Source organism: Cololabis saira, chromosome 4 (genome assembly GCF_033807715.1).
Source record: "Cololabis saira isolate AMF1-May2022 chromosome 4, fColSai1.1, whole genome shotgun sequence".
Lineage (NCBI taxonomy): Eukaryota > Metazoa > Chordata > Actinopteri > Beloniformes > Belonidae > Cololabis > Cololabis saira.
The window spans coordinates 11,375,080-11,388,416 of record NC_084590.1 but is presented as its reverse complement, the minus strand read 5'-3'; the positions used below and the strand labels follow the sequence as shown (position 1 = coordinate 11,388,416).

General features: G+C 45.7%; 1 protein-coding gene across 2 annotated transcripts in view; it reads left to right on the top strand.

The window, feature by feature from the left end:
* Window positions 1-12,336, top strand: part of LOC133442245 (SPARC-related modular calcium-binding protein 1-like) — a 30,514-nt gene extending 18,178 nt beyond the window's left edge. For both annotated transcript variants that reach the window (XM_061720204.1, XM_061720203.1), the window contains 4 exons: window positions 332-405; window positions 561-654; window positions 4,837-5,232; window positions 11,811-12,336. In XM_061720204.1, coding sequence (XP_061576188.1) covers window positions 332-405; window positions 561-654; window positions 4,837-5,206 — 538 coding nt within the window. In that variant the 3' untranslated portion in view covers window positions 5,207-5,232; window positions 11,811-12,336. The remainder of the gene's footprint in view (window positions 1-331; window positions 406-560; window positions 655-4,836; window positions 5,233-11,810) is intronic.
* The last annotated feature ends 1,001 nt before the right edge of the window (window positions 12,337-13,337 follow it).

The window sequence follows — 13,337 nt, the reverse complement described above, 5'->3', positions numbered from 1 at the left end:
ATTTTTCTTTTTTTAATTGCATTAAAGAAAATAAAGAACTTTATCACAATATTCTAATTTTGAGACAGTCCTGTATATTAATGGTTAAGTTCAGGTTCAAGTTCAACTTCAACTATAGTGGAGGAGGGAGGGCACAACCACGCTACCCGAGAGACCAGAAGCAGACGAGGATGAAACCCGAACCCAGGCCTAGTGTTGTCTTAAAATCCGTCTGCAATATTTAACCAAAGTTTCTCCAGAGACTGAGGAATGAAGAGGTTTTGTTGATTTTCCAGGAGCTTTTCCGTCCTCTTCTTTTCCTCTGACGGGTGATTTTTCTGTTCTTTTTCAGAAATCGTATCCCAGACTGCACCGGGGCAGCTGTCGCTCAGACGAACCGGGGACACTGGGAGAAACCTTTACCTGGTATTTCTGTCACAGGCGCTCGAAACAACATACATTTCACTTTATTTTCAAACAGTTGTGAGAGAGTTGGACGAATAATCGTCTTTTAGTCCACTTTTTATCAGTGGATGGGTTGTCGTGCAACAAGGTGAGACATCTGGGTTTTATCCCCGCAGGATGTCCCGGAGCTCAGAAGAAACAGTTCCTGCAGAGTCTGATCAGAGCTCTGCAGCTGGAAGCCGAGCATGCTGGGAGTCCGAGTATTAACCAGTGAGTAACTGTTGCACGTCTTCATGTCCAAGAGATTATTTAAGGACTAATCAAGTCATCATTATAACAAACAAATCACCACCTCACCTGGATAAAGCTGAACGACATTAATTCAGAAAAGGATTCTTGTGAAACTTGCAGCATGTTGTATAAAATAAAAGCCACAAGTTTCTGCTATTTCTGATTTTAAATCTTGAGACGCATCCTCTGTTGATGCCACATATAAAAACATTCACACACTCGGGCGAGCAACGCAGACTTGATGAAGTACCTGATTACCCGGCGGATGTTGTTGGACGAGCAGAGCGGCTCCATCTGTTCCCGCCTGTGTGGTCGTTTTCTGACTTCACCTCATTCCTGCCATCTGTTCTCCTCTCCACATCTTTTATGACTCACTTCTTCATGGTCACAACCTCCTGTTTTCAACCCTCCTTCATTTTTAACCCATCTGTGTCTCATCCCTCACCTTTCCCTGAGAACAACACACACACACACAGGCGTCTCCGTGGTAACAGTTGCTGTCTAATAGCCTCCAGGTTTGTTGCTGATCTAATCGGACGGAAACCGAGGTCGTGTTACTCTGCGGCGGAGGGAAATGTGTGTTTTGAGTTCTGCAGGATCTGATTTCATTTGTTTGCTCTGCGGCTTGTTCAGTGTTTTCACCTGACATCCTCGATTTTAAAGTAGGTAAAGCAGTTCTGCTGGATTTCTAAGGGCAGCTTTACACTTCTCCGTCAACTCGACGCTAAGAGGAACGCCGCCTGTCTCTATTAAAGGCGATTAGTCGGGTAATGGGGGCGAAGCGAGGGGAAGATGGGGATCTCACCAGCCTGGGGGGCATCAGAGTAGTAGGGGGGGGCTATAAGGCAAAAATATCATATCAAGATTTTTAGAAATAAAATCACAATATCGATTTTATCACGATCTTAAATTGAAAAAATAAAAAGACAATACACATTGCTGAGAGTGATAATAGTATAAACAGACTCCTAAATTGGGTTTAGAGCCATTAGATATGTTGTTAAAAACTAAGATAGCAGTGTACCGTTGTCCTCAATGCAGAAATGGGGCCAGAAAAAATGATTGTAGTTGTTTCAATAACTGACGTTTTGTCTGTCAGTTTTCATGTTTTGCCAGTTTTTTAATTCTTTTTTTTTTTAAAGTTTTTTTAATTCTCATTATTTACATTCTGTTCAGTATTCCAACTTTCTAGAAAGCTGGTTTGTGTAGAAAATCTTCCCTTCAAGCTCACTAAAGTGAAATATTTAATTGCAGCTACTGCAAGCAGGCGTTTGAACACCTCATTTTCTGTTCATTTCATTTGCTTAAGCTCGATCACTTGCAGAAAATACAAACCAATTCAATATAATTGAGGTGGAGTTTTTTTTGCGACCAACTACGTTTGGCTTTCAGCCATCGCTCTCCGTGCGCTACCGCTACACACACACACACACACACACACACACACACACACACACACACACACACACACACACACACACACACACACACAAGGAGGCGGGTCGGAAAGTATGTCACTGTCCGTAATTCACTATGATTCATTGGTCAGGTTGACGACATCAGTATAGAACTGCAATTTATAGAACGTGTCCTAGATCAGCCTTTCTCAACCTTTTTTCAGTCATGACACCTTTCAAAAGTGAATAAAATCTCACGACACCCCAGAGTAAAATATAATTAAAAACCACACTGTATCGCTGTAAATGCATATGACGCGCACGTATGGTGCGCGTCGCCGCGTAGCCTACGGCATACCCTATGCCGTAGGCTACGCGTCGATTTAACGCGGAACCATAATTCAGGCTTCACTTTGAACGGCCGGTTCACACCAACGTCCAGCGGTTGGAACTCCTTCGTCAGACCTCGCGGAATAACAGCAAGCACAGCGTTCATATTTTTAACTTCTTTTTTTACATTGTCTGTGAGATGAGCGCGCATGGAGTAACAGATCAGCAGCGATGGGGATGTGTGGAACAAACCACCAGGTCGCCGCACATGGACCTGCCTCAGCCACTCGATCATCATCCCTTCATCCATCCAGCCCTTTTCATTTGCCTCTATAATAACTCCGGCTGGAAAAGTCTCTTTAGGCAAAGTCTTTCTTATTAAAAATCACCAAAGTTTCTGTCCATCAGCGTGGCAGCCAAGCACAACAGTGAACGATGACTTCTCATCGCCACCGTGCTGGTCCCCGTCCTCTCCACCATGTGATTCACCGAGATGTCGAAAGTCAGCTGGTCTCTAATGATGATGGTCTCTAACACGTCCGCAAATCACGGGTGATTCACGCGCCCCCCTTCCCCCTTTAATGTTCTTATGGTGGCCTCAATTACGTCCGCCTTACAATAATACAATGGACGCATTGCGTCATTGGACGCACAGCACATTTAAAAAAAAAAAAAAGACGTTTATATGCACCTAATAGTCGTCAAAATACGGTATCTTATTTATTTATTTATTTATTCATTTATTTATTTATTTATTTATTCATTCATAGGCAAAAATAATGTATTTATGTATGCATTCATATATTTATATATGAAATGTCATAATAGGTAATTTTTTGATGACACCCCTAAAGCAGTCAGAGGACACCCCAGGGTGCCGCGACACCCCTGTTGAGAAAGGCTGTCCTAGATGATCCCCAAGATCGTCTTCATGTAGTATCTAATAACATCGTATCCCCCCTCTGCTCTGTACGTGGGTCACCTGCTCCACCAGGTGAGCTCTCTGGTGCCAGGGCAGCACCTTCTCACGACCCGGCATGCCGTTGCTGGTTCTGCTTTGAATTGTGTTCACGCACGTTTTCTTGGGGAGCATCATCCAGAAATGACTTAACCTACCTTTAAAGCTTTTATCGTTAACCCTTGTGCTGTCTTTGGGTCAAAATGACCTAATTCTCCTGTCCTTCTTTCCTCCTGCTCTCTCCTTCCTTCTCCCTTCCTCTTTACTCATTTCCTTCCTTCCTTCCTTCCTTCCTTCCTTCCTTCCTTCCTTCCTTCCTTCCTTCCTTCCTTCCTTCCTTCCTTCCTTCCTTCCTTCCTTCCTCCCTTTCTCCTTTCCTTCCTTCTTTCCTCCCCTCGTTCCTTCCTTCTCTTCTTCCTTCCTTCCTTCCTTCCTTCCTTCCTTCCTTCCTTCCTTCCTTCCTTCCTTCCTTCCTTCCTTCCTTCCTTCCTCCCTCCCTTTATCCATTCCTTCCTTCTTTTCTCCCTTCCTTCCTTCTTTCCTCCCTTCTCTCCTTCCTTCCTTCTTTCCTCCCTTCCTTCTTCCTTCCTTCCTTTCTTCCTCCCTTCCTTCCTTCCTTCCTTCCTTCCTTCCTTCCTTCCTTCCTTCCTTCCTTCCTCCCTCCCTCCCTCCCTCCCTCCCTCCCTCCCTCCCTCCCTCCCTTTCTCCTTTCCTTCCTTCTTTCCTCCCCTCGTACATTCTTTCCTTGTTTTCTCCTTTCCTTCCTTCCTTCCTTCCTTCCTTCCTTCCTTCCTTCCTTCCTTCCTTCCTTCCTTCCTTCCTTCCTCCCTTTCTCCTTTCCTTCCTTCTTTCCTCCCCTCGTTCCTTCCTTCCTTCCTTCTCTTCTTCCTTCCTTCCTTCCTTCCTTCCTTCCTTCCTTCCTTCCTTCCTTCCTTCCTTCCTTCCTTCCTTCCTTCCTCCCTCCCTTTATCCATTCCTTCCTTCTTTTCTCCCTTCCTTCCTTCTTTCCTCCCTTCTCTCCTTCCTTCCTTCTTTCCTCCCTTCCTTCTTCCTTCCTTCCTTTCTTCCTCCCTTCCTTCCTTCCTTCCTTCCTTCCTTCCTTCCTTCCTTCCTCCCTCCCTCCCTCCCTCCCTCCCTCCCTCCCTTTCTCCTTTCCTTCCTTCTTTCCTCCCCTCGTACATTCTTTCCTTGTTTTCTCCTTTCCTTCCTTCCTTCCTTCCTTCCTTCCTTCCTTCCTTCCTTCCTTCCTTCCTTCCTTCCTTCCTTCCTTCCTTCCTTCCTTCCTTCCTTCCTTCCTTCCTTCCCTTCCTCCTTCCTTGACCCTAAGACAGCACCTAGGTTAAAGTGGACTCATGTTTATTTATTTTACACCACTTCCATCAATCGAACCTCCTGACACAAAAACGTCTGTATATGAAGTTTTTCACGTTGGTTTTGTGAGAATCTCATGTTGTTTGTGTCGTCTTGTTTCACCAGAACTTCGCCCCCCCCTCCGTCCACCTCTCCCTGGCCGTCATCTATCCCTCCGTTCCCTACTGCAGCGTCCACAGCGTCCTCCTCGTACTCCTCGTCCTCCTCCTCGTCCCCCCTGAGTGTCCCGGCCTCCACCGCCCCCCCGGTGGCTGCAGAGCCCTCCGGGCCGGAGACGGCCCTGCGATGGCACTTCGCCCGGCTGGACGTGGACTCCAGCGGCGTGCTCAGCGAGCGCGAGGGCCGGCCGCTCCGCCAGTTCGTGCGGCAGCGGCTGAAGCCGCGGCGGTGCGCCAAGAAGTTTGCTCAGTACTGTGACCAGGACGGAGACCGCAGCCTGACGCTGGCGGAGCTGGAGCTCTGCCTGGGCCTCTGAGGCCAGTGTTCACATTCATGATCCAGGTAGTGGCTTCCTTCGCTTTTCACATCAAACTTTCTGATGGATTGAAGATGGAGTGAGTGTTTTATCTTATAACACAGTCCAGCATGCATCTGGATGTGTTTCGTACGTTCATATGTGCAGTTCAGAGCTTTTATTTTGAAAAATAAACCCTGTTATGGTGCTGTTAGCAGAGGTGTCAAAAGTATTAACATTCATTACTCAGGTAGAAGTATTGATACTAGAGTTTAAAAATACTCCTGTTGAAGTTGAAGTATCAACTCAAGTTTTTTACTCAAGTAAAAGTATAAAAGTACTGGTTTCAAAACTACTTAAAGTATAAAAGTAAAAGTAATGTAAGGGGGAAAAAAAGCCATTAAGGACAAAAGCCATTGAAAATGAATGCATCTTAGTATAATGCAAATATATTAAAGAACCATATATGTGTACTATTGAGCATTAACATGTGTTTCAGAGAGCAGGAGATATGATGACTAGTTGCCTATAAGTATTGTAATGGTGCAAAAAGTCAAACTTCAGAGGCATGTTATCATTTATCCTAACCTTTATTGGAATGTACATCCACGTTTAGCTGCAGGAATCTGAGGGAACGGATGTAAGAACAAAACTGGACAAGAACATCTGAGCCACAACCAAATTCACTCTATCCAGAGTAACGAGGCTGTTTTTAAAATGTAAGGAGTAAAAGTAAAAAGTCATCTGAAAAATAATTACTCTCCAGTGAAGTATAGATAACCAAAATTTCTACTTAAGTAAGGCAACAAAGTATTTGTACTTCGTTACTTGACACCTCTGGCTGTTAGCACATGTAAACGGCTCTGTCCAGGGTTACTAAGTGCACCAGTGTTTAGTAAAGACAATCAAATGCATTGCAGACGTTACCTGAGGTTACCTGAGGTTAACAGAGCACGGAGAATAAATACACGTAATGGCAAACAGCAATCTGGACAAAGGAAACCTGCTGGAGGAGGCGTGCTCCGACACGGTGTAGGTGTTTGAGGAACGGCGGCGGAAACCAGGCGTGAAACACAGACAGGAAACATCACAGAGAGGAAGTGTTTGGTTGATACCCTCACAGGCTATCCTGGGACTTCATGAAGAAAAATAAACACTTGATAGTTTCTGCTGGAGATAAAAGTGGGAATTGTTCATTAAATATTGTTGGTTTTCGTTGAATGCAGCTTTAACTAAACCATTACATTGTGCTTTCATTTGCATTTTAAACATTGTCCCAGCTGTTTTGGCAGGCTAGTCTTACCCTACTGATGATGTGTTGTTGCATTAGTGGATCTAGTCGTCTCCTTGGTGACGTAAACGCTAATCCCTCAAGCCTAAGTACACACGGCCGGTACAGCGAAACTGCGAGAGAGAGATCAGATATGTGTGGTGACTGCACTACCGCTATTTCTACACTATTGGAGGATTGACTCCAGTGCTTTTAAGGATTGACACGACTACTAACTAGTCCCAAAATCCTCTAGCAGATTAACCAGCCCCCAACACCCCCCTCCACCTTAGAAAAGTAAAGAATAGTAAATGTTACTGATTTAAATTGAACTTAATTTGGAGATGAGATGTGAATTTTAAGTATTAAAGATACAATTACTGACTTGAACTTGCATTATTTACCATTATAGCAACCAGATTACACTGAAGAACTGCTGATCACCAGATCACCAGTCACCTTGGTGTGCAATGGCATCTCAATTATCCGAGACATGGTGAGACCGGGACCAAGACCACAAAAAAGTGGTCTTGAGAACTACAAGCCTATAATATTATTATTATTATTATTATTATTATTATTATTATTATTATTATAAAAATAATGTTTTGGTCTGTACAGTACAGGGATTTTAAATATTTAGGAAAAGGAGATTAAATTTTTTTTTTTTTTTTTTCGAATAATCACTCACTCATCTTCTCCCGCTTTATCCGTTACCGGGTTGCGGGGGCAGCAGCCTCAACAGAGATGCCCAGACTTCCTTCACCCCAGACACTTCCTCCAGCTCCTCCAAGGGGAGTCCGAGACGTTCCCAGGCCAGCAGAGAGACATAGTCTCTCCAGCGTGTCCTGGGTCTTCCCCGGGGTCTCCTCCCGGAGGGACATGCCTGGAACTCCTCCCTAGGGAGGTGGGACATGCCTGGAACACCTCCCTAGGGAGGAGGGACATGCCTGGAACACCTGGTACAGATGCCCAAGCCACCTCAGCTGACTCCTCTCAACGTGAAGGGGCAGCGGCTCGACTCCGAGCTCCTCCCAGGTGACCGAACTCCTCACCCTATCTCTAAGGGAGCGTCCAGCCACCCTGAGGAGGAAACTCATCTCGGCCGCTTGTATCCGCGATCTTATCCTTTCGGTCACTACCCAGAGTTCATGACCATAGGTGAGGGTAGGATTGACCGGTAAATCGAGAGCTTCGCCTTTCGACTCAGTTCCTTCTTCACCACGACGGTCCAGTACATCGACCGCATAACTGCGGACGCTGCACCGATCCGTCTGTCAATCTCCCGCTCCATCGTTCCCTCACTCGTGAACAAGATCCCGAGATACTTGAACTCCTCCACCAGAGGCAGGACTTCTCCACCCACCCGGAGAAGGCATGCCACCCTTTCCCGGTGGAGAACCATGGCCTCGGTTTTGGAGGTGCTGATTCTCATCCTCAAACCGCCCCAGCACATGCTGGAGGTCCCGGTCTGATGAAGCCAACAGGACAACATCATCTGCAAAAAGCAGAGATGAAATCCTGAGGTTCCCAAACCGGATCCCCTCCGGCCCCTGGCTGCGCCTAGAAATCCTGTCCATAAAAATTATGAACAGGTGACAAAGGGCAGCCCTGCCGGAGTCCAACATGCACCGGGAACAAGTCTGACTTACTGCTGGCAATGAGAACCAGACTCCTGCTTCGATCATACAGAGACCGGACAGCTCTTAATAGAGGGCCCCCGACTCCATACTCACTGACCCCCCACAGAATGGCACGAGGGACACGGTCAAATGCCTTCTCCAGATCCACAAAGCACATGGGGACTGGTTGGGCAAATTCCCATGAACCCTTGAGCACCCTGCGGAGGGTATAGAGCTGGTCCAGTGTTCCACGACCGGGACGAAAACCGCATTGTTCCTCCTGAATCCGAGGTTCGACTATCGGCCGTAATCTCCTCTCCAGTACCCTGGCGTAGACTTTCCCGGGGAGGCTGAGAAGTGTGATCCCCTATAGTTGGAACACACTCTCCGGTCCCCCTTTTTAAACAGAGGGACCACCACCCCGGTTTGCCACTCCAGCGGTACTGTCCCCTTCCTCCATGCAATGTCGCAGAGGAGTGTCAACCAAGACAGCCCTACGACATCCAGAGACTTGAGGTACTCAGGGCGGATCTCATCCACCCCCGGTGCCCGGCCACTGAGGAGCTTACGAACCACCTCGGTGACCTCGGCTTGGGTGATGGATGAGCACGCCTCTGAGCCCCAACCCTCTGCTTCCTTCTTTTCGAATAATCAAAGGAAAAAAAAGTTTTATCCAAACTGAAAGATTAAAAAAAAATATATATATATAGATATAAAAAATACATGAACTTACCTAATGTATTCATGACCCCTAACTTTAACCCTGCCAGGTAAGGGGCGCGAGCGTCAGCTGACTGTAACTCAGGGTGGGGTAGAAACCAGGGTTGTACAGTTCTTATACAGTCTGTGATCAAACTGCAAGGTCGTAAATCTTTAACAATAAATACTGTGATCACCTTTTGAGTTTAAGTTACGTTTTGGTTCCTTGCAGCCGATGATTTGAGGAACACATAAGTCTGATCAATACCACTCCTACACTGACGTGGTTGCTGCTGTTGATTGATTAGTTTTAAGTGTAGACAGTCAGTTTTCAACAAAGCATCACATTTTGTTGCATTAAATGAAGCAGGTAAAGATACATATTTCATTCCTAGCCGTGTTAATTGGTCGTCTGCACAGATCCCCCCCCTCTCACTACCTGCCTCAGCATCGGCCGAGGGCGAACATAAAGCGTCCTTTTCTTGCGTGTACATGTCTCGCTGTGGATCCCAGGAGAGCCAGGCAGTCGGGCTGCCGTCCAGACAAATTACAGCTCCCCCCGTCTGAGTGTTTATGTGCTTTGGTGAAATCCAAACAAACGCGGGCAGCAGAAAATCGAGCCACGTGTCGGCGAGCCGTCAGTCCCAGTCAGGCCCTAATCAGGCCGCCGCAGACGCCTCTGCAGACAAAAAGCCTTTTTCTGCATTAATATTTCTCCCATGTCTGTCGACTCATAAAATAAAGACAGCCTCTCTGTGCAGAGAAGGTGTTTTCATATAAATCATAAACACTGCGAGCTTGCAGAATATAGCTGCGTCTCATTAACGTCTATAAAAACATGTTTACGCAGCGCGGCTGCGGTTTCTACAGGAATGCGCTGCACATAATGTATGTCTTATACATTTTATGTCCTTCTGGATTCATAATTTTCCTCAGGATATCTTATTTTAGCAATATTGAATAATTAAAAGTGAAACCTTTGCGTCGCAATGCCGCTTCTGACCACACGGGGGCGACAAGCTCCCATGTGACGCTGAGCTAATGAGTGAGGACGATCCTGTCAATCAAAAGCACGTTAATTATGGTTAATGATGAGCTGCATTGATCTAATTAGGATTGTTGATTGATTGATTGAGACAGATATTTAAAAAAAGTTGGTAGTTCAAAGTTTGGTAGTAGTTTTATAATGCATCAAATGTGTTTAATGTGAACAGGTTTGTTCTGCAGAGATCATTCTGGCGCCTGAGCTCTTCTTCTTCAGAGCTGCTCTTTTGTAAACGTGTTTGTCTGCACATAAAATGATCGTACGCTACAACAAGGAGGAAGAGGAGGCGTGTCTGTGTGAAAGAGAGGGATAAAAAAAATAAAGCCTGAATTAAAACTCCAGATCGATTAAGAACAAATAAATCTGATTCCAGATCAGACTAAAAGTTAAGAACGGTGGCAGAAAAAAAAAAAAAAAGAACGGTGGCAGAAACCTACCAGCTGCTGATCAAACTGAATCAGTTAAAAGCAGTAAAACCCTGAAATGATGCCGTTTAAGTAACTTACCCTCTTCCACCTCCTGGAGGGAAACTGGTGCCGTCCAGAGGTTCCAGAGGTTCCAGAGGTTCCAGAGGTTTTCAGAGGTTCCAGAGGTTTTCAGAGGTTCCAGGGGTTTCAGAGGTTTCAGAGGTTTTCAGAGGTTTCAGAGGTTTCAGAGGTTCCAGAGGTTCCAGAGGTTTTCAGAGGTTTTCAGAGGTTCCAGAGGTTCCAGAGGTTTTCAGAGGTTCCAGAGGTTTTCAGAGGTTCCAGAGGTTCCAGAGGTTTTCAGAGGTTCCAGAGGTTCCAGAGGTTTTCAGAGGTTCCAGAGGTTCCAGAGGTTTTCAGAGGTTTTCAGAGGTTCCAGAGGTTTTCAGAGGTTCCAGAGGTTTTCAGAGGTTCCAGAGGTTCCAGAGGTTTTCAGAGGTTCCAGAGGTTTTCAGAGGTTCCAGAGGTTTTCAGAGGTTCCAGAGGTTTTCAGAGGTTCCAGAGGTTGACTGTAGTTATGCAAAATATTACTACTAGTATTATATTGAGATTCAACAGCAAGTATTGCAGCTAATGATGCTGTAAGGACCAATCAGCTCCCAGAATGCTGATAGAACTGCTTTCAGAAACATCGTGGGTCAGAATTACCAAACAGATCCAGGGAGGAAACAGAGACGGATGAAATCGGTTTTATTTTTTCTCACATTCTGTTTTTATTTGTTCCATTTTCGGTCTATATTGGTTTTTAATTTTTGAGCATTTGGTTTTTAGCATTTTTTGCAAATGTAACCCCAAGACAGTATATAAAGTAATGAAATATAGACAATTTATGCAATTATAACCTAACACTTTAATGTTTTCATACCTTTAAACATATTTAAAGGCAAAAACATGGCACCAGTTATTCTCATGTCCAACAAAACATTCCTTTTTTGGGGATAAACAAAAAAATAACCAAAAGTTGTAATGTAATGATGAAAAAAAATACATAAATAAATAAAAGAAACCCCCCCCCCCAAAAAAAAAAAAAAAATTTAAAAAATCGATCTTTAGACCTATGAATCGATTTTTAGGAATTAATATGAGAATTGATTTAGAATTGGGAAATGGATTTTTTCAACACAGGCCTAGTCAGTATGTAACTGTGATTTGTGGACGCAGCTGTGTAACTTTCTCTCGCTGACGAGTGTTTCACAAGAGTCTCACGCAGGTCAAACTGCAGAATCTTGTTTGTTAGAAGCAGCCGGAGATCCCCGACCTCCAGTCCTGGTTTCTAGCGTCGGCCTCATGTCCAGGTGACTCGGGTGAACCTGAACCTCGGCGGCTTTCTGATGCTCCGTTTCTACCTGACATGTCAGTGAACATCAGTAAATGTGAGGAAAGCTCTCGGGTTGGATGTTTAAGCTTAAGACAGGATGTCTCAGATGTGCTTTTGTCCTCCGTACGCGGCTGCTGACCATCAAACCTCACATTTCCTGTTTTATTCCTCTGTATTATCTCACAATCATTTGTTTTTGTCTTCCAGGGTGGAACCATGCAGACAGATCTTCTCCCGCCTCTCCATCCAGATGAAATCCTGACTCCGTGAGCTCCCTCTTCTGCCACGGACCAGGAAGCCCCACAGAAGCTGTGACTTCACCTCCTCGTCAGCTCATCCCCGCTGGGGCGGTGGCGTGGTCACATGGTGCAGACGCCACTGCCCAGGTGCATCATGGGTAGCTCTGCCAGGTCCGTCACTGTAACACGACCGACCTCTCTGGACTTGGATGGCGCCTGGAAAACGCTTTTTTAGTGAAGTCGTCCTTCTTCTGTCGTTGCAGCTTCACCGAAGCCTCCCAGAAGAAACTTTGACTCTTTCCTTCCCTCGTTTGTTCCTCTGCTTGTCTTTCGTAACACTCCTCCTTTCATCCCTTATTTCACTTTACTTCCTTACTATCATATCAAAATAAGCTTGTTTTCATACGAATTCTGACTGTTTTCCCTTTGAAATACTTATTGTGTGTGTTTTGTGTTCGTCCAAGTGGTTTCCAGGTTTTCCTGATTTGAATAAAACTCTGTCGTTGTCCTAACCGTGAACATGGTCTCTCTCGGGGGCGATAATCAGTGCATGTGAGCGCGGCCGCCTCGTCATTTATTCGGTCTGGCAGGAAGGACGGCGGTTGCCACGGAAACGGCCGCCCCGCTCTCTTCTCACGTTAAACAAATCAGCAGGTAAACAGGAAATTACGGCGGAGCGGAGGGTCTCATAACAGAAACACAAACCTTATTTCCCAGGGCTCATTAGATCATCACTCCCGGCCCGCGCCGGCGGACGGGACGTTAACAAGGCGCCGGGGCGGGATGGAGAGATGTCCTCGGAGGTAATTCCCTTCTTGTGTGACGAGCGAGGACGACCTGAGAAGAGGACGTTATCACGCACAGACATCCCAAACTGGTCTAGAGGTCACCGTGGAACCAGAACACCAACCAACGATCACTAAGAGCAGGACAGTGAACCTCCTCGCCGTCATTGCAGCAGCAACAAGATCCATCGAGTCCCAATTCAAGTTGAAGCTGCATCCATGACTCAAACGAGTATCCAATGTTTACTCGTGCGCCGCCGAGAACGTGCATGCGTCATTTAACGTCACATCCGCAGGACAGCGCGGGAAATTCCGGTCCGGAATTGAAGCACATTTTGTAGCACACAGGCTGTTCAAGGCAACGGAGAGATACACTAGACTAGAGGGCTCATTCTTTTTGGTTTGGAACGCTTCATCTGACATTATTACTAGAAAACTTAAATCGTATACAAATTTTTTTCATAAATCCTGCCTCATGCTCCTTTAAAGGGGACCTATTATGAAAAACACGTTTTTTCTTGTTTTAACATATATAAAGTGGTCTCCCCTCACCCTGCCAGCACAGGGGAGACAAAATACCATGAATTTCTGCAAGGTCTCTGACCCCCGCCGGCCAGAGTCCCCCAGTGTCACATGGTTTTTTTTGAGCCGATTAGAATCTGCTCCTGTCGTTACGTAACGACAGGAGCAGATTTCCATAGGTTCAGCCT